The sequence below is a fragment of the Rana temporaria genome, chromosome 1 (genome assembly GCF_905171775.1).
Source record: "Rana temporaria chromosome 1, aRanTem1.1, whole genome shotgun sequence".
Taxonomy (NCBI): Eukaryota; Metazoa; Chordata; class Amphibia; order Anura; family Ranidae; genus Rana; species Rana temporaria.
In genome coordinates, this window is record NC_053489.1 from 216,612,012 (window position 1) to 216,637,045 (window position 25,034).

A 25,034-nucleotide genomic window follows, 5' to 3' on the forward strand; every position below is an offset into this window, starting at 1 on the left:
CTCTGGCTGCCAGGGCCTGTCATAGAGGTCTGTCCGGGGGCACTTTACCCACTCCAAGCAGAGTGGCGACGTGTAGCAAAGTTGGTTCTATACAGAGCAGTGTTGATTGCTCTGTTCTATATCCAGGCCTGATACCGCATGGTTCTTTTTCTTCCTTCATCAACCTTGACCTTCCCAATGTGTGTTGATGTTGGCCGTGTTTGGCCTGGACAATAAAGCATTGAAAACTCTTTATTGGATGACTGGACCTCCACTCACTGCTACTGCTCTCACAGTTACACCCCTAGACACTGCCAGGTTAATTTGGTAGGCCGGTCCCAAATCAACCAGCGGCTCCTTCGGGGGTAGCGCTACATATATATATATATATATATATATAGGGAAAAAAATGATCAAACCTTTTCTGATAACTTTGACAATAACAGAATGGCTGGACTAACTGAAAGGTGGAGATTGTTTTAGTAGCAAGTCTAATGTCTTGGATTTGATTTCAAATATTTAAGTATACACAGGCAGACAATGGTGTTCAAACATTGTAGTTTAGTGGTTATTAGTCTTAGCACACTGACAGGGCATGTTGGTACCTGCGTTTTAACCAACGATACCATGTCAGTTTCTTAAGATTCCTATGATCTGTTTTCTAAGATGTATGGATCACCTCCATCCATGGAGCTCCTCTTGGCTTCCAACTAAATGCTGTAGTGAAGGTGCAGCAGACAAAATTCAGATGTATATTGGCAACACTGTATAACAAGGCCCAGGCCTAGGGCAGCACTTTGCAATGGGGGCAGCACGGAAAGTGTCCCCGCCAGGTTGTGCTACACTGTTAGGCTGGGTTCACACTACGGTTTTCCCGTCCGTCAGCCGCATACGATTTCAGTATTGAAAACGTATGGGCACGGACGGGAAAACGTATAGATAGACAATGCATTGCAAATCGTATGCACTCAGATGCATCCGGGTGCGTACGATTTGCTGGCAAAACGTTTTTTAAACGTACGCAAAACCGTGTTCAACCACGGTTTTGCGGTCGTTTTTAAAACAGTATGGCAAACGCATACGTTTTCCTTTAACATTAATGTCAATGGAAAACGCACATATGTGCGGTGCCATACGTTCCCGTCCGTTTCAGCCGCATACGGTTTTTCATATAAATCGTATGCGGCTGACGGACGGGAAAACCGTAGTGTGAACCCAGCCTTAGTGTAATGCAAGCTGCTTCTAATTTTGACTGTCCTATCATCCTGGACCACAAACCTTCCTTACTGTGCTATATGTTTTCTGCTGCACCATTGGCATGGTTATATCTTCTTAGTCCTCTCCATAAAATTATCAGAGATTTGTGCTTAAAGTACTAAAGACTAAGGTGAACTATAGGCAACACTTTTTTTTTTTCATTTTTTTTTTTCATTTTGGATAGAGTAAGGGAGGGTTATAGCCCCTGTCAGTTTATTTTTTATCATCCCTGACCCATTTCAGAGATTTCCCTTCACTTCCTGCCCAATAGCCAAAGAGGAAGTGAGAGCAAATCTATGAAAATTAAGGGAATCCTTTACTACCTCTTTAAGCTTTGATAATAAAAACTGGAAGCTGATAGGTTTCTTTGCAGAGCTGCATCAGATTTGTCACGCTCCAGTTTTAGTAAATCAACCCCATTGCATAAGGGTTCAGACTGGGAGAGGAAGAAGCAGCACAAATAGCCAATTAGTTGTACTGCAGTGCAAAGAGAATGCTGATAGAGAAGAGTGCTGAAAAGATTAGCTCATTCGTTTGCTGCTTTTACTTACTGTAGGGTGGAAGTGGGGAGAAGGCTTGTAACGGAAAGTAAAAATTGCAGAGCAGAAAGATCAAGTCCCTCTCCTGCTAGACAGTGCTGTGTTGTGTGGCAGAGCTGTGTAAATGTCAGGACTGGATGGGTAATAATACAAATTCTTTCCAACTTATGTTTTTCATTTATGTATTTAACTGTTTGTCTGGCGTTCATTTTTAATGTAACGCAGTCAGGAACAAGCATTCTAAATATCCAATCTTAAGGGCTCATTCACATGATCATTCCTGCCTGGCCGCACAATGCCCAGAACAGCTTCTGTGGCAGGTTGGACCCGGTGTTCTCAGGAATGGCTGTGTGAATGAGCCATTAATAAGACCAGGTAACCTGCCTAATGTCTAGCTTCTGAAGAAGTATGAACAAAGCTTATTGTTTTATGTTGTGTGTTTCTGGGTAAGGTAAGGCAACAGACTGCCTTAAGCCTCATACACACGATCAGACTTCAAACAAACTTTTCAGTGGATTTTTGTTCCAAGGGCGTTGGCCGTGAACTCGGTATGCATACACACGGCCAGTGGCGTAGCGTGGGGGGTGCCAGGGGGGCCATCGCCCTGGGCGCAAAATTTAGAGGGGCGCTGTCACAAGTGTGGAGAGGCGGAAGCACCAACAACAGATGGAACATATGCACAATGTCACCACTCTAGGCCTTACCAGTCATTATCAAGCACGCTCTCCTCTTCCCTACAGCCACCGCTGTCTCACACAGTGGATCATGTGACCAGATTGGAGCTAGCTGAAAATAGATAAGTCCATGGGTCAGGGAGACGCAAATTACTTGCCTCGCCCCAGGCACTGACAACCCACGCTACGCCACTGCACACAGCAGGACTTTTTCAGCAAACTTTCCCAAAATCATGTGGTTTTTCAGCTCTTTAACGCCACCCTTTGGTCAACTTCTGTATTGTTGTCTGATCTTTTGCATTGGTTCTGAGCATGCGTGTTTGTACTTTGGACTTAAAGTCCGATGGATTTCTGTACACACGACAGGACTTTGCACCATAGGACTTTTGATGCCGGAAAGTTTGTCTGTTTGGTGAGCTAACTTTTGTCTGATGAAAACCGAAAAAATTTGTCCGATGGAGCGTACACACGGTCGGATTTTTGGAAAAACCTGCTCATTTTGAAGTTTGTTGTCAAAAAGTCCAATTGTGTGTATGAAGAATACAAGATCACAGAAAACATAATATAAGGAATCCCTAAGAAATTAGGCCACTAATATAATTCCAGAATGGAGATTATGATCAATGGAAGTTGGTGACTTGTTATCTTTAATGTAAAGCTGTGTAATGTAAACACACAATTCAAACTAATCATACAATGAAAAAACATACATAAAGAAAGGTAACCTTTATTACTAATATGCTTAATAGATAACATCAAAGGACAAACGGGAAGGTATGGGCTGCCTTACTGACCAGTGAGAAAGCTCACGAGGCACTAAAAGGCCACTCTTGGCTTTTCCAAAATAAAAAGGAACATTTACTGGGGGTTGCACCGAAACCAATACCAGTATTTGTGCCGATACTAAGAATTTGTACAAGTACTTGTACTTGTGCAAATGCTCAGATACCTAAAACTGTTTCCTTTACGATCCGATTTAAGCCCATACAAAATGAATGGGCTCAAATCGCAATGCACAGAATTGTGATTTGATCAGAAATTTGGTGTGATTCCTGTCCAAATCACATGCAGTTTCCCGCACCGCTCCTGGGTGAACCCAGGCTTGTCATAGTGACTGTAGCCTGGGATTACACAGGAGCGGTGCTGGAAAATGCATGTGATTCGGACAGAAATCACACCAGATTCCTATTCAAATAGCATGGGCTCAAATCGCACTGCAAAGATATCGGTTAATTGGTATTGGCAAGTACTCGACCACAAGGGTCAGTACTCATACTCGCCGGTACAAAACAGGTATCGGTGCATCCCTACAGCCTCGTACACACGACCGAGGAACTCGACGGGCGAAACACATCGTTTTCCTCGTCAAGTTCCTTGTCAGGCTGTCGAGGAACTCGACAAGGCAAGTTTCTCCATTCCCGTCGAGGAAATAGAGAACTTGCTCTCTTTTTGGCTTGTCGAGTTTCTCGACAGTTTCCTCGACGAAAATGTACACACAACGTTTCCTCGGCAAATAAAATATCTCCCAGCAAGTTTCTTGCTGGTTTTTGCCAAGAAACTCGGTCGTGTGTACGAGGCTTAACATATACTGTATATGTAGCTTCAGCTGTCTATATCTCCGGATCTACTTATGGGGTTGACATTGATGGCAATCTCTATTTATGCATTTTCTACCATATGCTTAGTATGAAATGCTCAGGTTTAATTAAAAAGTGAAATATTCAAACATTATTCTATTACTTACTAAGCCGTACATAAAAAAAAAAACTTTATTTGTATATAAGTGAACCTAGTAAGCACCATAGTCGTAGTGTAGCAATAATAATAATAAACTAATTATGAGACACCCAGGAGTAGGTTCCTCCACCATGAGACACCCAGGAGTAGGTTCCTTCACCATGAGACACCCAGGAGTAGGTTCCTTCACCATGAGACACCCAGGAGTAGGTTCCTCCACCATGAGACACCCAGGAGTAGGTTCCTCCACCATGAGACACCCAGGAGTAGGTTCCTTCACCATGAGACACCCAGGAGTAGGTTCCTTCACCATGAGACACCCAGGAGTAGGTTCCTTCACCATGAGACACCCAGGAGTAGGTTCCTCCACCATGAGACACCCAGGAGTAGGTTCCTCCACCATGAGACACCCAGGAGTAGGTTCCTCCACCATGAGACACCCAGGAGTAGGTTCCTCCACCATGAGACACCCAGGAGTAGGTTCCTTCATCATGAGTGACCCAGGAGTAGGTTTCTCCACCATGAGACACCCAGGAGTAGGTTCCTCCACCATGAGACAATGTATCCACTGTACACACAGGTATCTGCTGGGTCTCTTCCAGTAGTCATTTAGCTCACATTTTCCTGCAGACGTTGATTCACTGACATTATCTTTGCCAAGATATCCCCACAGCGACCGCTGACTTTAACAACTGCAAGATGATCAGCTCTGGTGGGTCCAATGTTAAGAATTGCAATAGGAATCCCCTTTTCCTGGGCTTTAAGTGCAAACCTATAGCCGGAATAAACCTAAACAACAGAAAAATAGGAAAATAACTAAAAACAGAACCTGTATATGTATCAATTCTCCATCACTATGTGCGAACCCTTGATGCAATGCTATCACTAATAAAGCGAACCTTTGGTAATTTTTTCAACTTTCCATGTATTAAATCTTCTGCCCTTGTTGTTTTAACTTTGAGATAGTAAAACATTGTTTTTTTCTGCCAGTAAATACCTTATACAGCCCACTTCCTGTTTCTTGTCTGGTAAAAAGCCTAGGGTTATAAAATCATGCACAGTTCTCTCTCTCACTCTCGTGAGAGTTTGCAGGAAAGGGAGGGGGATGCCAAGGAGGGCCAAGGAGAGCTACAGAGTCATAAGAGGGCCAATGAGAGCTGCAGAGCTGGAGGTGTGCCTCTGTGTGTCTGTGTAAATCCAGGAAGTGAACAGGCAGCAGCTTCAGCTGCCCACAGTTAAAATGGATGCAGCCAGACTCAGTGGAGGGAGACTTCTGCAGCATATTTGGCAAGTACAAAATCACAGTATATATAAAATAATATGCAAAGTGGTTGGAGGGAAGCTTCAGAATGGCAAAGATGTTTTATTACAAATTATGTGAGCCGGCGGCAGTTTCTCTTTAAGCTCTGTTTTGCAGAGCACAGACATATAAGCCTTTTTCCCATGGCAACCAGGGGGTGGTAAAAAACAGGCAGTTGATACGTGGTTTTATCAACCCCTAATTGCCCATCCAAAACATAACATGCAGTCGCGGCCACACAGCCACGATACTTTGCTTTGTGGCCAAGGTAAATTTAACGTTGCATGCCAGGGCAGGTGACACTGCCTGTCAAACTCATCCACTGAAGTCAATGAGGCCACGGTGCAGTTGCAAGCCAAGCGCTTGGCTCACTGTTGTAGCACAATATTTATATACAAAATCCCTGTTGAGCTGGAGAAAAAAAAAAAACAGTGACGAAACGTCACTTCTGTTAAACATTCTGACGAGTCGCCTAATCTGACGAAACACCAGAGGCAATCCTGGCTGCCACCTTCTGATTGTGTGTTTTTTTTTAATTTACTGGTTAGTAAATTAAAAAAAACACACAATCAGAAGGTGGCAGCCAGGATTGCCTCTGGTGTTTCGTCAGATTAGGCGACTCGTCAGAATGTTTAACGGAAGTGACGTTTCGGCGCCGCCATCTTGCTACACCCTGCACTCCTCTATAGTAAGGATACAGTGAGAAGGAGGAAATCGGACATGGATTTTTGTATTTTACACTTATTTTTAACAGTAAAGTGACTTTATATAGTGAAATACAGTACTTAAAAGTCCGAGTGACTGGTTAGATGTTGAATTTTAAAAGAAGCAAAACTATGAGCAGGCTTGGCACTGCTTTTAAAATTAAACATCTAACCAGTCAGGCAGAGTTCTATGCACTGGTTTTCACTATATAAAGTCACTATACAGTTACAAATAAATGTACAATGAGGAACTCCAGTGGGTGTAACAAGGGACCAGATCCACGTAGCGGATCGTAATTTTAGTCCGGCGTAGCGTATTAACGCTACGCCGCCGCAACTTTGAGAGGCAAGTGCTGTATTCACAAAGCACTTGCCTCTAAAGTTACGGCGGCGTAGCGTAAATCTGCCGGCGTAAGGGCGCGGAATTTAAATGTTAAAGATGTGGGCGTGTTTTATGTTAATTATACTTAACCCGACGTAAATGCCGTTTTTTCTGAACGGCGCATTGCGCCGTCCGTGGGGGTTTCCCAGTGTGCATGCTCCAAATTAACCTGCAACAAGCCAATGCTTTCAACGTGAGCGTTATTCTACGCAAAGCCCTATTCGCGAACGACTTACCCAAACAACGTAAAATTTTCAAAATTAGACGCAGAAACGACGTCCATACTTAACATAGGATACGCCTCATATAGCAGGGGTAACTTTACGCCGGAAAAAGCCTTACGGAAACAACGTAAAAAAATGCGCCGGCCGGACGTACGTTTGTGGATTCGCGTATCCAGCTAATTTGCATACTCGACGCGGAAATCGACGGAAAAGCCACCTAGCGGCCAGCCTAAATATGCACCTTCGATCCGACGGCGTACTAAGACGTACACAGGTCGGATCTAGCCCTGCTTCAGGCGTATCTTGTTTTGTGGATACAAAACAAAGATACGCCGGAGCAACCTAGCAGTTATGCAGCGTATCAAGAGATACACCAGCGTAACTGCTTCGTGGATCTGGCCCACGATGTCCACTTTCCCCCTTCTCAGTGTATCTTTACTGTGGAGAAGTGTGGGGTGTAGCAAGATGGCGGCGACGGAACATCACTTACGTTACACATTCTGACCGGTTGCCTAATCTGATGAAACACCAGCATGGCTAGAAGCCCTGCTCTGCCGCCCTCTCAAAAGAGATCCACCGTGGATTGCTTTTCAGAGGTCAGTAGAAACTGACACCCCTGTGAAAGAGTCCATAAGCTGTCAGACACACTGGATGGTGTACTCTCCTATTTCAAGCAGGAGAGGTAAAAGTGGTAAGTGTTAGCATTTAGCAATTTCAGAAAGTACTCATTTTAAACTCATATCTTGTTTTTCTATTGGACGGATGTCTTTGTAAATATGAGGATTGAGGATTAGAGTTAAGAATTACCCAGTCATGTCTTTTTCCTATTTTTAATTCAAAATTATAGCTAAACACCAAAACGATAATTTTGTGTATTGCAGCTTTCAAATCCTTAGATGTGGGGGGCTGCATTCGTTTTCAACTGGTGATCTGGGCAGTAACACATTTTCCCATCTTAGGATGGCTACCCCAACTCCTCCACTCTCTGTATAGTCGCCCCTTGGACAGCAGCAGTCCTGCGCTAGATAGATAGAGAATGTATCGCTCCGATTTGTATGGTGTCATTGCTGGCAATAGCCGCTGATTTGGCATGTCAAATCGCATTCCAAATCGCCGCAATGTGAACCTTGGCTTTTGTTTTTAGATACACTTGTTTTTAGATACACTTGTTTTTAGATCCACTTTAATTATAACTAACCTGTTTTATCCCCACATGACTAAAAACAAATGTTAAATTCCCTGAGAATGTCAGCTGCTACTCTCAGTTAATGACACATTCTCAGCCCATGGTTTTAGTTACCCATTAACGTTCAATGTTTTTCAGGTCTTAAACATAAGGTGGATGCACTCTGTGTCACTGTAATTAAACCTCACCCAACAAAGTTCTGGAATACAGTCAGTAATTCTAACCTAGCAACGCATGCAAACGGCACTTCCAATAATAAAAAAAAATAAAAAATAATTGTCTTCTAAAAACAGAGGGCCAGATTCTTGTAGAATCTGCGGCGGCGTAGTGTAAGCCATTTACACTACGCCGCCGCAAATTACTGGAGCAAGTGCCGTATTCTCCAAGCACTTGGGCCCATATTCTCAGTGAAGTTACGATGGAGTATCTCAGGATACTCCATCGTAACTCCCTTTTTTGGCCAGTGTATCTATGCGACTGATTCTTAGAATCATTTTCGCATAGATACACTTAAGATCCGCCATCTGTAAGTCACTTACACTGGCGGATCTTAAATGTAATGACGCCGGCCGCCGCTAGATGGCATTTACGTGAAGGACTCGTTTGCGTATGCAAATGATCCTTCTACGCCGATTCCCGAACGAGTTCACGTCGCGTAACCGTCGCTAACGTCGTTTGCGTAAGCGGAAATTTAGTCCTGCTATTATGAGGAGTAAATTTCCGCAAGTCCCACGTAGGCCATGTTACGGATGGCGTCGGGTCCGCGTCGTGTTTTTTCGTCGGGTACGTCGTTTCCGTAAGTCGTTCTTGAATACGACTTTATGTCAATGACGCACACGTCGGCGTCATTGACGTTTTCCGCCGAGAACTGGAGCATGCGCACTGGGCTTTTTGAAGCCCGGCGCATGCGCAGTTCATTAGAATCGGGGGCGCGCTTAATTTGAATACAAGCCGCCCCCTTGGAGATCCGCCAGGCTACGCCGGGGCATTTACACTCCGCCGTCCCAACTTATGGAGCAAGTGTTTGGGGAATACAACACTTGCTCCTGTAAATTTGCGTCGGTGTAGTGTAATTGGCCCGTTGTAAGGGCGCGTAATTCAAAGGGGGCGGCTTGTATTTAAATTAAGCGTGCCCCCCGGCGCCGATCGAACTGCGCATGCGCCGGGCGGAAAGATAGCCCAGTGCGCATGCTCCAGCTCACGATGGAAAACGTCAATGACGCCGACGTGAGCGTCATTGACGTAAAGTCGTATTCGCGGACGACTTAGGAAAACGACGGAAACGACGGAAAAAGCCGACGCTGACCCGACGCCATACTTAACATGGCATACGACGGACCATCGTAAACTTGCCCCTCATATAGCAGGGGCAAGTTTACGCTTACGTAAACGTCGTAAAATCACTGCGTCGTCCGCGCATACGTTCGGGAATTTGCATAGACGACGGGGAAAACGACATCGGCGACACCTAGCGGCGGGAAAAAAATGACATCTAAGATCTGACAGCGTAAGAGCCTTATGCCTGTCAGATCTAATGGATATCTATGCGTAACTGATTCTATGAATCAGTCGCATAGATACGCCGGGCCAGATTAGGACTTACGACGGCGCAAATGGCGTTGCGCCGTCGTAACGCCTTTGAGAATCTGGCCCAGAGGGCTAGATTCAGAAAGAAATGCCTATCTTTAGGCGGGCGTAGTGTATCTCAGATACACTACGCCGCCGTAACTTAGAGCGGCAGGTCCCGTATTCAGAAAGAACTTGCGCCCTAAGTTGCGGCGGCGTAGTGTAACTGGTCCGGCGTAAGCCCGCCTAATTCAAAGTAGGCATGTAGTGGGCGTGTTGTATGCTAATGACTCGTGACCCCGCGTAATTGACGCTCCTAACGAACGGCACATGCCCTGTCCGTGAAAGTATCCCAGTGCGCATGCTCCAAATCATGCCGCAAATAGTCAATGCTTTAGACGTGAACGTAACTTACGCACAGCCCTATTCGCGTACGACTTACGCAAACGACGCAAAATTCTACGCTGTCCCGACAACCATACTTAACATTGGCTACGTATAGCAGGGGTAACTTTACGCCGAAAAAAGCCTTACGTAAACGGCGTATCTAGCTCATATGTATATTCTACACGGAGATCAACGGAAGCGCCACCTAGCGGCCAGCGTAAATATGCACCCCAAGATAGGACGGCGTAGGAGACTTACGCCGCTCGTATCTAGGCAACAGTGAGGCGTATGTGATTCTATGAATCAGGCGCCTCACACTCAGAGTTACGACGGCGTATCTGGAGATACGCCGTCGTAACTCCTTTCTGAATCCGGCCCAGAGTGTGTTTAGATCCTCAAATATAACCCACCATATAACATCGGTGTCTGTCTAGGTTTCTAAACTAATAGGTCACTGTAATATGCAATTTAGTTTGTGTTCTTTAAGCAGTATTAAATCCAAAAGAAAATATTTATTGCAGCTTACGAATTCTAATGCCGTGTACACACGATAGAAAACAGCGGAATGTTGGCTCAAACTTGTGTTGCATACACATGGTCACACAAAATTCTGACCGTCAAGAACGCGGTGACGTACAACACTACAAGAGAAATGAAGTTCAATGATTCCGAGCATGCATCGAATTGATTCCCAGCATGCGTGTTTTTTTGCGCGTCGGAATTGCATACAGACGATCAGAATTTCCGACAAGAACTTTTCTTGTCGGAAAAACAAAGAACCAGCTCTTAAATTTTTGCTGTCGGAAATTCCGACAGAAAAAGTCAGATAGGGCCTACACACGGTCAGAATTTCCAACCAAAAGCTCACATAGAACTTTTCTTGTCGGAAATTCCGATCGTGTGTACACGGCATTAGATGTGATGGCTGCATTAGTTTCCTTTTTTAAGGCTTTCTTTCTTCTATTCATCTGGTGATCCAGATAGTAAGTCTGTTGCTTTTCAACAGCTCTCTTGCAGTTACAGGGAGGAGACAAACCATTTAACACTTGCAGGGATTATCCTGATCCTGACTGGGCGTCATATGACGTCCAGCAAGATAAGCATAGGGATCGGTGGTGCGGTATTTCGATCCGACACACCTCATCTCCGATCTAGGTGAAGAGCCTTTGATCTAGGCTCCTTACCACGTGATCAGCTGTGTCCAATCACAACTGATCACATGGTAACCAGGAAGAACAGCGGTTCTTTTGAATGGCCGTCTGTATGCACAGCAAGCTTGCCAGGAATCCCGTCAGGAAAACCAACATCTTTTTCCTGACGGGATTCCCGTCCGTGTGTACAGGGCTTAAAAACAAGAAAACGAATGCAGCCACCACATCTAATAATTGGTAAGCTGCAATATTCAATATTTTTGGTTTTAATACCGACTTAAAGCGCCCATTTACACAACTGTTTTTTTCTATTGAAAAGCCCGTGGCGTGCAAAACACAACCCAAAAACTACACCCGGTGCAGGAAAAATGTGCACACACATAAAGAGGTGCAACAAAAAAACTGTGACGGGTGCATCGTCAATTGGTCCTCCTAGAAGGACCCAGCTCTGATCCCCCGGGGCGTAAGGCTCCTGGCAGGGAAGAGAGTAACTGTGATCCATGCAGCCGAAGCCACATGGACCCACCATGGCCCAAGCAGCCGAAGCCACAAGGACCCAACATCCTCGGAGGGACTGCCGAAACAGAACCCTCCTCGGTGAGGCGACCCCATGAGAGCCGGCGATCTAAGCCAGAAGGCCATGTCCACCGACTCACAAGACTTTCAGAGCAGGCCCGAGGACCAGCACCCTACTCATCACACATAAAGTGCTAGTGCACCAAACAAAAAAAGAAGTAAAGTGACACACAGGGTAAAATAAATAAGAAAGTGGGGGAGAAGGAAGATGGGAGAGTGGGGTAAAGTGACCAACGTGCAATACGTTGGCCGGCCCTCCGGCCAGGAAACAAAAATTCCTCTGGTCCTAGCCAAAAGGCTCGGCCCTAGAGGCAGGTGTTAAAAAGTTGTAGTGGAGATTAGTGACCAAGGTGCCACACGATGAGTGTCCCCACACTCGTGCAATGTATGGCACCCCTGGACTGCCACTCCAGGGGCACTATCTCCACAGGCTTTTCCATGGACCCTGACCTACGGCCCGGACAGTCACAGTCCCCTTCCCCACCTCAACCAGAAAGGATCGGGAGCTACTAGAGGTTTCAGGGTGAGCACCCCCCTACACCTCTTTCGCTCCTTAGCCTAATTATACTCGAGTGGTACTAGCCGCTCTTGCCCCCCCTTAAAGGCAGGGCTGGCGTTCCCTCTCGAGAAACTGGCGAAGCAGGGTTAGGAACTGCATCAAATCCAGGCCAGAAGGCCAGGGGCCTGGCCTTTCAGCTTCGACCAAATGCATTCTCCATCCTCACCAGAAGCACCCTTCCGGATGGCTCAGACTCCACCAGTGGCCTGCCCCCAGTCAATCGGGTAGCCCGGCATAGCCCCTGCTGAAACCACCCTTCCAGGTGCTATTACGTTATTGGAGTGCATCCACCCTCCCAACGGAGGTGCTTCAACACTCCTCTAACAACTGATAAGAACAGATACTACACTTGATCTTAGCCAAAAGGCCGAGAAGCGATTTACACAACTGTTACCATAACAGTGTTGTTGCACAAGGATGGTTGATTAAAATAGTAAAAGTGTATTTAGCGGTCTGCCTTTTGTTCCCCTTATCTAATTTATGGTCTATTTACATATATGAGGGGTCTTTTTATATTTAATAGAGTTAAAAAAAAAGTGTGGAAACTTTTTGAAGAACCCGTGTAATTGTAAAGACCAGATATCTGTATAATTTGAAAATACATCTGAACATCTATGTATTCAATTGGGATTGAGGAATGTGCTTTTACCTGCAAAGAGGAGCCCACTATCAGAATGGCATCTGCTTGAGCTAGATTCTCATAAAGAGAGAACACAACTTCTTTGTTCACTGTATCACCAAAGAAGGTCACCTGTGGCTTCAGAATACCCCCACACTTGTCACAGGGTGGGACACGAAAATTGGACACTTGCTCATCAGTCAAGAATACATCACCATCTGGTGCAACCCCATAAGCCTGTTCATTCCAAGATGGATTGAGAGCTATGAAACGTTCCTGAAGCTCAAATCTGCTGCTCACTGTCTGACAACCCAGACAAATCACCCTAAAAAGAAGCAAAAAACAAATCAGGATCAATTTCCACAGACACAGGGGTATAGGGGTGTTTTCCATAAATGAGCCCCTTCCTGTCAAAAACTTGGGCGATTCAATGAAAAAAATTATGCATAAATAGAGATTATCTTCAGTAAAAAAAATAATGATTGCATACATATCCTGTGGCAGCTGAGGTTAAATACAAATCTTGGCTTTTCCTGTGAAATCTAAGCTTGGCCCTGGTCCTTTCCACCTCCCTATTGAATGTCATACTTGGCTTCAATATGCTGTACAGCAGGGGTGCCCAACCTTTTGAAGAGCGAGGGCCACTTAAGCAACTTGGTAACCAGTCGCGGGCCACAATGTGCGGAGCGGGCGGATGACAGGTCACGGCTACTCTATAGGCCCTCTGATCCACCCAGATGGAAGGAGATGAATTCCCTACTGTTTTTTGGATTGGAGGTAGGCAGGCGTAAACGGACATCTGTCGCTCTATAGAGGTGAATTGAGGGTCCCATTTGGTCGGGCTGATCATGTGAAAAGGGCCTAATGCCGCGTACACACCATCACTTTATGTGATGAAAAAAAATGACGTTTTTAAAAACGTCACTTTAATTGACTGTGTGTGGGGGAAAACGTTGTTTTATGTCTTGTAAAAAACGACCAAAAAAAATTGAAGCATGCTTCAATTTTATGTGTCGTTTTTCAAAAGTGCACTTTTTACTTCACAGAAATTGACCGTGTGTAGCAAAAAACGTCGTTTTCTAAGACGTTTTTTCATCCACGCATGCCCAGAAGCTACTTATGAAGCAAGCTTCAATGGTAAAACGTGGTGGAACGTAACCTCACTTTGCAAGATCATTGTGAGAAAACGATGGTGTGTAGGCAACTTCGTCTTTGAAAATTGAAGTTTCAAAAACGTCATTTTTTACTTCACAGAAAGTGTCGTTTTTTTTTCATCACATAAAGTGATGGTGTGTACGCGGCATAAGACTACTTTCACACTGATGTGCTGTGGTTTACCCCCACCATGGGTGCAGCTTAGTGCACCTGTGTCTATCCTGCGGGTGATCTGAACTTTGCCATAGACTCCACCTGTGGCAAAAGCCAGCGCTGTAGAGGAAGCATCGGCTTATGGGGCTCTGCTCCGCAGCCGCTTTCTTCCTCTACCACCAGCTTTATTCACAACACTGATGCTGTGGTATGGCGGGTCGGCAACCTGTGCGACTGGGCTTGTCAACCCGCCATTCCAGAGCAGGAGGCCGCGGGCCACATCCGATGGCTCTGCGGGCCACATGTGGCCCCTGGGCCACTGGTTGGCCACCCCTGCTGTAGAGAGATGGTTGGGAGGAATAGCCAGACTTAAAAAAAAAATTATTTGCTTTTAACTTTTTGTTACATAAAAAACTGTGAGGAGGGAGGGGGAGAGGAGGACTTCCTCTCGGATCTCCTAGGTCAGGGGTGTCAAACTCAATTTAATTGTGTGTCGCATCTGAATTATGATTGTTCTCAAAAGGGCCGGTTATATCTGTAAGATTACATGTCCAGCGCATCCCCTCCCCTTACATTAGATGTCAAGAGCCACCCCACCATCAGAAGTTGAGTCCCCCACTCTCCCTTACATCACAGTGCACCACCTTTCCTTATGCTGCTGCTGGGGAGAAGCTGGATGCATTGCTTGAAAGCAGAAAGTACAGGGTCTGAAGGAGGACCAGAGGAGGGCTGGAGCTCTCCTGCAGCTGAAGGAGAGGTGTGCGGGCCACATGAAATGGCCTGGAGGACCGAATTCGGCCTGCGGGCCTTGTGTTTGACACCTGTGTCCTAGGTGATTTGAGCAGAAGTGGGAGTAAGTACCTGTCAAAATCAGGTACCTGCTCCCCCCTTCACCCCCAAAAAAATGCCATTTGGTGAAGAGGAGGGGGGGGGGGGCATATTAAAGCAGAACTTCCCTTTTGGGTGGAGCTCCGCTTTAAGATTAGAAAAGCATTACATTATTGAATAGCTATAAAACGTTGTCCTCATTACCTGTGGGTGCAACCATGTAACTCAGTCAGACGGCGCTGTCCAGCTTTAGCGTGTAAGGCATCAACATTTTGTGTCACTAACCAATGCAGTTTCCCAGCCTTCTCCCAGTTATATAGAGCCATGTGAGCTGTATTGGGCTTATGAGATGAAAACTGTGGCCACCCCACAAAGTTTCGCGCCCAGTATCGCCTGCGAGCATCCTGACTCCTGACAAACTCTGCATGCTGAATGGGTCTACGTTCAGTCCTGGCATACAGTCCCACTCCCTCCGAGCGATAATCCGGGATTCCTGATTCTGTGGAGATTCCAGCACCTGTCATGACAAACAGCCTCTGAGAGCAGAGCACAAGGTCTTGGAGACGTTCCACTTCACTTGGATGAGCCGGTGGACAGACTGGGACATATTCCGAGAGGCTGCGTCTGATCAAGGAAATGCTCTGCTTTCGAAACGCAAGAGCACATTTTGTGACAGAGATCCACATCGTTAAAATGCTCTGAGCATAGTTTACCTTCTGCAAGAGAAGTAGAACATGTGTCAAAGAATTCTGTAATCTAATACGACATCTTTTAAAAGACAACATTATTATTATACACGATTTATATAGCGCTAACAGTTTACAATGTAGAGGGGGACAGCAGAATTACAGTACAGTTCAAGACAGAAAGTACAGGAGGGCCCTGTTCGTAGCGCTGACATTCTAAAGGGAGGGGGTGGTGGTACAAAAGGTAATAGCTGCGGAGAATGATTTGATGGGGGGGACTCGGGGACAGCTGTTAGGTAGGTGTGGGATAGGCTTTCCTGAATAAATACGTTTTCATGGATCTCCTGAAGTTGGACAGAGTAGGGGCTGATCGGACATACTGGGGCAGGGAGTTCCAGAGGATGGGAGAGGCTCTGGAGAAGTCCTGAAGGCGAGCATGGTAGGAGGTAACAAGGGAGCTAGAGAGCAGGAAATCCTGGGAGGGCGGAGGGGACGATTTGGGCGATATCTGCAGATGAGGTTGGTAATGTAGATGAGGGTGATGTTGTGAATGGCCTTGTATGTTGTGGTTAGCATTTTGAATTTTATACGGTGCGGTAGGGAAAGCCAGTGAAGGGATTGGCAGAGAGGAGCAGCAGTCACAACATCAGTCAGGGTGAAGATAACCAGTCAATTCTGCCTGTGCATGTTATATGCATTTCCTTGTCCAATTGTTTTACATAAGCTGCACTAGTGCCTGCAAACTAAAATCAGAATTTACAAACTAGCTTCTCCTTAATGTTTCATTTCTAATTGCTGGCGGAGGACAGTCACTGCAGGAAGCAACAGCATTGTATGTAGTGCCTGCTTGTAATCCACAAAAAGCGGATATTATTTGACACAAGATCCATTTCTGGTTGTGAGCTACATACATTTTGGTGCCAGAAAACTATCGCATTATAACGGAAAACAGAATAGGGCAAAGAGGAGGAGGCCTGGCGGTGATCCACAAGAATCGCATTACAATCACTAAGCCAGCCCTTCAAAATCCTCTTCCATTCATGGAAACCCTTACTCTTCAACTTCAAACTTCCCCCCAGGAGACTGTTCACATTCTCCTCTGCTATAGGCCACCTGGGCCAAAATCGCAGTTTTTGCCATCATTAACAGAGTTTATATCCACTTATACCCTTAACAGCAAACACCTTTTGCTGCTCGGGGACTTTAATCTGTGGGCCAACTCCGCACAGGATCCCATTGCGGACGCCTGCATTGATCACCTGGAGGGATTAGGGCTACAGCAACTTATATGCGGGCCAACACATGCTTCAGGTCACACACTCGACCTAATTTTCAGACAAAATCTGAAAATAAGCATTTTAGAAAATGAACCATTGCCATGGACAGACCACCATGCAATTAATTTCATAATCTCCAAAATTCCCCCAGTGATAAAAGCACCCAAGCCGGTGACAATACACTGGGCTAGATCTCAGAAGAAGCTCCATTCGGAACTCTTCAAATCTACCTTGGGAAACAGAATCAAAACAATCCATCCACATCAAACAGCTGCAGATACACTGGATGCCATAAACGCAGCCCTGCTACAGTCAGCCGATTTAGTAGCACCGAAACGCAAAGCCTGCATCCGAAAAAGAAAGTCCGGCTGGTTCAACAACCAGCTGTCGCTTCTGAAGCAAGAGCGCAGAAGGGCGGAAGCCGCCTGGAAAAGAAGTCCTGCAGAGGATAACCTCATCATCTACAAGGCAATAACAACACGATATCATAAAGAAATCTTCAAAGCCAAGAAACATCATTTTTCTATGGCGATTAACAGCGCCCTAAACCGCCCCCGCGAACTCTTCAAGATGGTCACCCAGACCAAGAATCCAGGATGTCTTGAAGTCCCCAACTCAGACACCCAAGAGTTCTGCAATGAACTATCGGATTTCTTCATCAACAAAATTGAAAGAATCCGGGAAAGCATCATGCAAAACAATACCCCCCTCAACCCCACCGTCAATCAACCACAAAACACCCACAGAAACTCTCTACAATCAACAAAGTTCACTCTGGAACCGATCTCCATCGATACCACAAAAAATATCATTGGTGCTTTGCGGAACAGCACATCGCCCAATGATATCATCCCCACCAAACTGCTGAAGGGATGTGCCGACATCCTGGCACCACCCATCACACAGCTTATAAACCAGTCATTTAAGGAAGGCACAGTGCCATCCCTGTTGAAAGAGGGCACAATCCAGCCCATCTTGAAAAAACCTAACCTGGATCCCAAGGACCCAACTCACCGCCGTCCCATAACAGGCCTAAATGTTCTCTCCAAGATAATGGAGAAAGTAGTGGTACAACAGCTGCAACAGCATCTAGATACCCACAATCTACTGGATCCATTACAATCAGGCTTCCGTCCCGGACACGGGACAGAAACGGCCTTACTCAAAATATGGGACGATGCCCTCGAGGCCGCAGACGAAGGAGAATCTTGTCTCCTGGTTCTGCTGGACCTAAGCGCAGCCTTTGACACGGTAGACCACAAACTGTTACTGATGCGACTAGCCAAGGTAGCAGAAGTCGCAGAAGGTGATTTACCATGGTTTTCTTCCTTTCTTGAAAACCGATCACAAACAGTTAAATTGGGTTGTTTCACGTCGGAAAAGCACACGGTGTCATGTGGAGTCCCCCAAGGATCCCCCCTGTCACCGGTGCTTTTCAACATCTATCTTCGCCCTCTCTTTGATATTATCAGTAGCCAAGAACTACTCTATCACTCTTATGCAGACGATACGCAACTGTATTTTCGCATCTGCAACAAAAAGGATCATCATCTCAGTTTAGAGAAATGTCTCTCTTTGATAGAAAACTGGATGACTAAGAGTTATCTTAAACTCAACAGTTCAAAAACAGAACTCCTTATGTTTCACGCCAGCCGAAAAAGAGTCAACTGGCAACAACCTGGACACCCCCGCCCATTCTGGGCCAAATCATCACCCCTAGCTCCAAAGTCAAAAGTCTCGGGGTCATCTTCGACACCTTCATGACAATGGACGCACAAATAGGGTCAGTAGTCAGCGGAGCGCACCATCTGTTGCGCCTACTACGCAGACTTATTCCATTTATCCCCAAAGAAGACGTAGCAGTCGTGGTGGGAACAATCGTGAATTCCAGACTGGACTATGCTAACGCCCTGTACCTCGGACTCCCAAAGTACCAAATCTCCCGTCTGCAAGTCGTTCAGAATACGGCCGCCAGACTGGTGACTGGGGAAAAAAAATGGGAATCAATCTCACCTTCGTTGAGAACCCTTCACTGGCTGCCAGTAAAAGACAGAATTGAATTTAAAGCACTCTGCCTGACACACGCAGGTGAACAGGCTCAGGTAAGTAAAGCGGGGGGGCTGGGGGGGCCGTAACTGTCAGATGTTTTTTCACCTTAATGCATAGGATGCATTATGGTGAAAAAACATGAACCTTTATAACCCCTTTAAGGCTGAAAGAGAGGGTCCTGTGCGCCCCCGTTCACCATTGCAGGTCTGATTTCAGCCCGTATTCGCACTAGTGTAAACCCAGACACTTTTTTACTTACATTACTTTCAAACAGTACCTCCAAAACATACAGGAAAAAATATATTTTACCCATATGGCTTAATCTTGTATTTAATCTGGAACTCTCCTCTTAAAATAAATCTTGAAAATAAAATTGCCATTGAATAGAAGACATGGAATACTCACCTCACCTGCTGCCTACACTGCGTGGGCTAGATTCAGACGTCAGACCCCGCGTATCTGACGTTTTTTTACAAACGGTGCATGCGCATGATCGAAAATCCCCTGCAAAACGTTATTGCTTTTGACGTGAACGTAAATTACGTACATCCCTATTCGCTAACGACTTACGCAAACGACGTAAAATTTTTAAAACTCGACGCGGGAATGATGGCCATACTTAACATAGGATACGCCTCATATAGCAGGGGTAACTATACGGCGAAAAAAAACTAACGTAAACGACGTAAAAAAATGCGCCGGCCGGACGTACGTTTCTGAATCGGCGTATCTAGCTCATTTGCATATTCCTCGCTTAACTATACGGAAGCGCCACCTAGCGGCCAGCGTAATTATGCAGCCTAAGATACGACGGTGTAAAACACTTACGCCGGTCGTATCTTAGGGAAATCTATGCGTAACTGTTTCTATGAATCATTCGCATAGATACGACCAGCCGGACTCAGAGATACGACGGCATATCTGGAGATACGCCGGCGTATCTCCTCTCTGAATCTAGCCCCCTGTCTCTGCAGAAGTGAACGGAAAGTTCTAGATGACATAGCAGAATCTGACACTTTCAGGGAGTGTTGATTTTCTGGTGTCCCATCAAGCATTGAGGTCCCACCTGCTGGCCACTATAGGATATAGCATAAATGGGAAACCAGGAATTTGACACTCCTGGAAGTGTCGGATTCTGCCGTGTCTTCAGCTGTCACTTTTCCATTACTTCTGCAGAGATCGGCAGTGAGGGCAGGGGGGGAGGTAAGTATTCCCTGTCTTCTTTGCAGCAGCAGCTTTACTTACAAGACTGAGTTTGCTGACAAAGTTAGAACTGAACTAAAAAAAGCAAAGATTTGCAATGTTATAGGGAACGTCTAGAAGTGTTAATTGTGCATAAAGTGGAACTTTAGTCAGAAAACTAAGTCCTGCTAGATCACTGTAGATCACTAGATAATGTAAAACATTAAAAATAACTGTATATTGTTGTGCTCTGCACATGATTATTTGCACTAAGACTTACGACGGGCGTATCAGTAGATACGCCGTCGTAAGTCTGAATCCCCGCCGTTGTATATTTAAGCGTATTCTCAAACTGAGATACGCTTAAATATTGCTAAGATACGACCGGCGTAAGTCTCCTACGCCGTCATATCTTAACTGCATATTTACGCTGGCCGCTGCTAGGGGCGTGTACGCTGATTTACGCCTAGAATATGTAAATCAGCTAGATACGCCTATTCACGAACGTACGCCCGGCCGTCGCAGTACAGATACGCCGTTTACGTTAGGCTTTTTCCGGCGTAAAGATAAACCACCAAAAACATGACGCAGCCAATGTTAAGTATGGACTTGCCGCGACCCACGGCAGGGTACAAGTACAGGACGTATATATACACGTGCTTGTGCCCAACCGTGCCATTCTGCCGACGTATATGTGCAGGAGGCGGTCCTTAAGTGGTTAAAAACGTCAAATACGTGGGGTCAATAGTATTTTACATAGAACACGCCCCCAACCAGCCTATTTTGAATTAGGCGGGCTTGCGCCGGCCCAGTTACACTGCGCCGCCGTAAGTTACAGCGCAAGTTCTTTGTGAATACAGGACCTGCGGCTCAAACTTACGGCGGCGTAGTGTATCTGAGATACGCTATGCCGGCATAAATCTATGTGAATCTACCCCTTGGTCTCTATTTTTAGGCTGCCGAATTTATAAAGGCCGATCTGCTGACAGCCTTAAAGTTGAACTAAACCCTCTTACTGTACAGCCAAGGAAGCTGCTTTCTTAAAGTGACACTAAAGGTTCAATAAAATAATAATAACAAAAAAATCATACTTACCTCCACTGTGCAGTTTGTTTTGCACAGAGTGGCCCTAAACGCCGTCTTCTGGGGTCCCCCGGCAGCTCATCTTGCGGGCGCACTCCTGTGTCCAGCATTTGGCGTCCATAGCTGCCGAATGCAGGACTCGGCCCTGCCACCGGGGGCCGCGTCATTGGATTTGATTGACAGCAGCAGGAGCCAATGGCTGCGCTGCTATCAATCTAGCCAACCAAGAGCCGAGAACCCTGGGCAGAGAGGCGGCGCGTCCTCGTTGTGGGACATTCCAGGGCTCAGGTAAGTAAAACGGGGGGCCGGTGATTGACAGAAGTTTTTTTCAACTTACTGCATAGGATGCATTAAGGTGAAAAAACACGAGGATTTACAACCCCTTTAACCGGTTAACGCCCGTCGCATGTACATATACGTCCACAGAATGGCACGTACAGGCATATGGGCGTACATGCACGTCCCTGCCTTTCCGTGGTCGGGGGTTCGATCGGGACCCCCCCCGGTACATGCGGCGGGCGAATTCCCGCGGGGAGCGATCCGGGACGACGGCGCGGCTATTCGTTTCTAGCCACCCCCTCGCGATCGCTGAAGAACGGGGAGAGCCGTATGTAAACACGGCTTCCCCGTGCTTCACTGTGGCGGCGCATCGATCGAGTGATCCCCTTTATAGGGAGACTCGATTGATGACGTCAGACCTACAGCCACACCCCCCTACAGTTGTAAACACACACTAGGTGAACCCTAACTCCTACAGCACCCCCTGTGGTTAACTCCCAAACTGCAACTGTCATTTTCACAATAAACAATGCAATTTAAATGCATTTTTTGCTGTGAAAATGACAATGGTCCCAAAAATGTGTCAAAATTGTCCGAAGTGTCCGCCATAATGTCGCAGTCACGAAAAAAATCACTGATCGCCGCCATTAGTAGTAAAAAAAAATAAAAAACTATCCCCTATTTTGTAAACGCTATAAATTTTGCGCAAACCAATCGATAAACGCTTATTGCTATTTTTTTTTTACAAAAATAGGTAGAAGAATACGTATCGGCCTAAACTGATGAAAAAATGTTATATATGTTTTTGGGGGATATTTATTATAGCAAAAAGTAAAAAATATTGAATTTTTTTCAAAATTGTCGCTTTATTTTTGTTTATAGCGCAAAAAATAAAAACCGCAGAGGTGATCAAATACCACCAAAAGAAAGCTCTATTTGTGGGGAAAAAAGGACGCCAATTTTGTTTGGGAGCCACGTCGCACGACCGCGCAATTGTCTGTTAAAGGGACGCAGTGCCGAATCGCAAAACCTGGCCTGGGCATTTAGCTGCCTAAAGGTCCGGGGCTTAAGTGGTTAAAGTGCCTCTGACCACCACCGAGTTTATTCAGCGGTCCATATTTTGTATCTTGCAGGCCGTTCCTTGCATGGGAACAGTCGTGAGTTCCAATCACAAATTCAATGGTACCAGGGGCAGGAAGTCACGTGTACATCGCACCACTATGCCTCAACGTGTTTCGCACGAATAATGCGTCATCAGTAGCTTCCTCGTTTCTCAAAGCTCCCTGAGCAGAGAGCCGAAGACTGTCCCCACCCCCTCGCTCACTGGAGCGAGAGAGCCAGGTGCCATAAGGTCACTTTCCTCCCAAGCCTGGACCGTCTCTGTGACGTCAGCCGACTTCAGCCCGCTGTCTGCTGAAAACTGGTCACAGGAGTGCAGAACGGACTGCACTCCTGTGATCTATAGAAGTACAGCCAAATGAGCTTTGGCTGTACTTCCCCTTTAAAAAATGTGCAATATCAAACTGGGTCCCGTGCCAGTTAGATCTTGGTGCCACCGGAAGTCCCATAGCACTTTGTTGTAGAAACCCAAACAGGAAGGGGAGGGCATGACAGCTGGGACACCCTTCTATACCACAAAGGTCTAATAGGGGGCAAACCATCACACTGCACCCAGTAAGGCTCTTAGACAGCAGTAACACTCCGTAATAAAAAAGACATATCTAGCTATGTGTTAATCCTGACGTCACCTATGACATCACACAGCCCGTCCGTGTTCACAGAGCACAGCAAAGGGAAGGGTGACTATTGACTAAGTCCTATTCTAATCACCTCCTCCTAACCCGAGAAGCCTCCATAACATAGTGATAGTGTACTGCTGGAGGCAGAAGAGAAAACGAGGCACACATCACTACTGATTACACTAAACGTCCTACACACTCACCTACTGACGTCACGGCTCTTTAGAAGTAAAACACTACATTTCCCATACTCCTTTACGCGTGCACCGGAAGTTCTGCTGATGTGGATTTAACGATTTTAAAGCAAAAGCAGCACGTGGTGGAAGTTACTGTAGGTTTATATGAAGGGGGTTTACTTGTAAAAAGCTTACAGAGGGGGAGGGGGAAGCGCTGTAGGGTTGCTGGTAATATATAGGAGAGTTATATGGTTGGTATCCCAGTAAAGGTGACACCTGTAGGGAGAGGAGGTGGAGTAGAGGCCTTAGATTACAATTTTTGGGTGATCAAATGTGATAAGAACTTTTCTGCTCACCAACAGACACAAAGGGGTCTATGTGTAAACTATTTTTACACAGCTTTCACGTCGAATTTTCTCAATTGATTCTAAATGGGAAATGATGTGAATTTTGGGTGAACGTATCTGTCCACAGACCTAAATATGATCCACAGCTAACTAAATGTGACTCCTAAGCCTCGTACACACGGTACGATTGTTGGCCAACCAAGCGTCTGATTTTGGTCTTCAGGGCTGCATACTAACAGTACACAATTGTCGTGCCACAAACACGAACGTAGTGATGTACTACGAGGAATTTCAGCACTTGTGCGCCACCCTTTGGACCCCTTCTGCTAATTTCGTGTTTGAGAATTGATTCTGAGCATGCGTGTTTGTACTTTAGACTTTTGTGTGACGAATTTGTGTACTGACCATACGAAAATCAGATGTCAAACTGTTGTCCGCCGAAAATTTACTAGCCTGTCATCCAACATTTGTTGGCGGAAAATTGGATAACTATTAGAGGTCGGCCGATATTTCGCCTTTTTAAAGAAATCGGCCGATTATTATGAGAAAAAAGGCAGATTGTGAGGGATCAGAAGCAGGGGCGTGCGGGGTGGAAATCCCCCCCCCGGCCGCCCACCGTTTATTCTAAACGGCTGCTATCACGGCTGCTGTCTGCTGTGTTTTTTTTTTCCCAGTGGAGGAAGTCGACAGCGGCAGCCGTTGATTGGCTGTTACTGGCCGTGCTGCATTCTGGGGTTTGTAGTGTGGAGGCAGAGGTGGGGCACGAAGCACATCAGGGGACGAATGGAGCTTTTCCTTGGCCAGTCGAGGGGATGGAACGGAGCCGAGCACTCCGCTGGTGGGCACTGATAAGGTGGCAGACTGGCAGTGAATGACATTATTGAGCTGTACTGGTGGGCACTGAGGAGCTGTACTGGTGGGCACTGAGGAGCTGTACTGGTGGGCACTGAGGAGCTGTACTGGTAGGCACTGATGGGGTGGGACTGATGTGATGCACTGGTTGCCACTGGTGGGCACTAATGGGCTGCACTGGTGGACACTGATAGGCTGCACTGGTGGGCACTAATGGATACTGATAGGCTGCACTGGTGGACACTAATGGGCTGCACTGGTGGGCACTAATGGACACTGATAGGCTGCACTGGTGGGCACTAATGAATACTGATAGGCTGCACTGGTGGGCACTGATGGGCTGCACCGGTGGGCACTGATGTGGCACTGACAGGCTGCACTGGTGGGT

The 25,034-nt window shown here is 46.2% G+C and overlaps 1 protein-coding gene and 1 pseudogene across 1 annotated transcript; both read right to left on the bottom strand.

Annotated features, from left to right (window-relative positions):
- Window positions 1-4,200: 4,200 nt before the first annotated feature.
- On the bottom strand, window positions 4,201-23,570 carry SIRT4 (sirtuin 4). Its single transcript, XM_040350369.1, has 4 exons — window positions 23,475-23,570; window positions 15,181-15,692; window positions 12,871-13,165; window positions 4,201-4,975 (listed from the first exon to the last, which is right to left on the bottom strand). Exons 2-4 carry the CDS (start codon window positions 15,660-15,662, stop codon window positions 4,796-4,798), a joined length of 957 nt encoding a protein of 318 aa, XP_040206303.1. The 5' UTR covers window positions 15,663-15,692; window positions 23,475-23,570; the 3' UTR covers window positions 4,201-4,795.
- On the bottom strand, window positions 12,498-12,600 carry LOC120925143 (annotated as a pseudogene).
- Window positions 23,571-25,034: the final 1,464 nt, after the last annotated feature.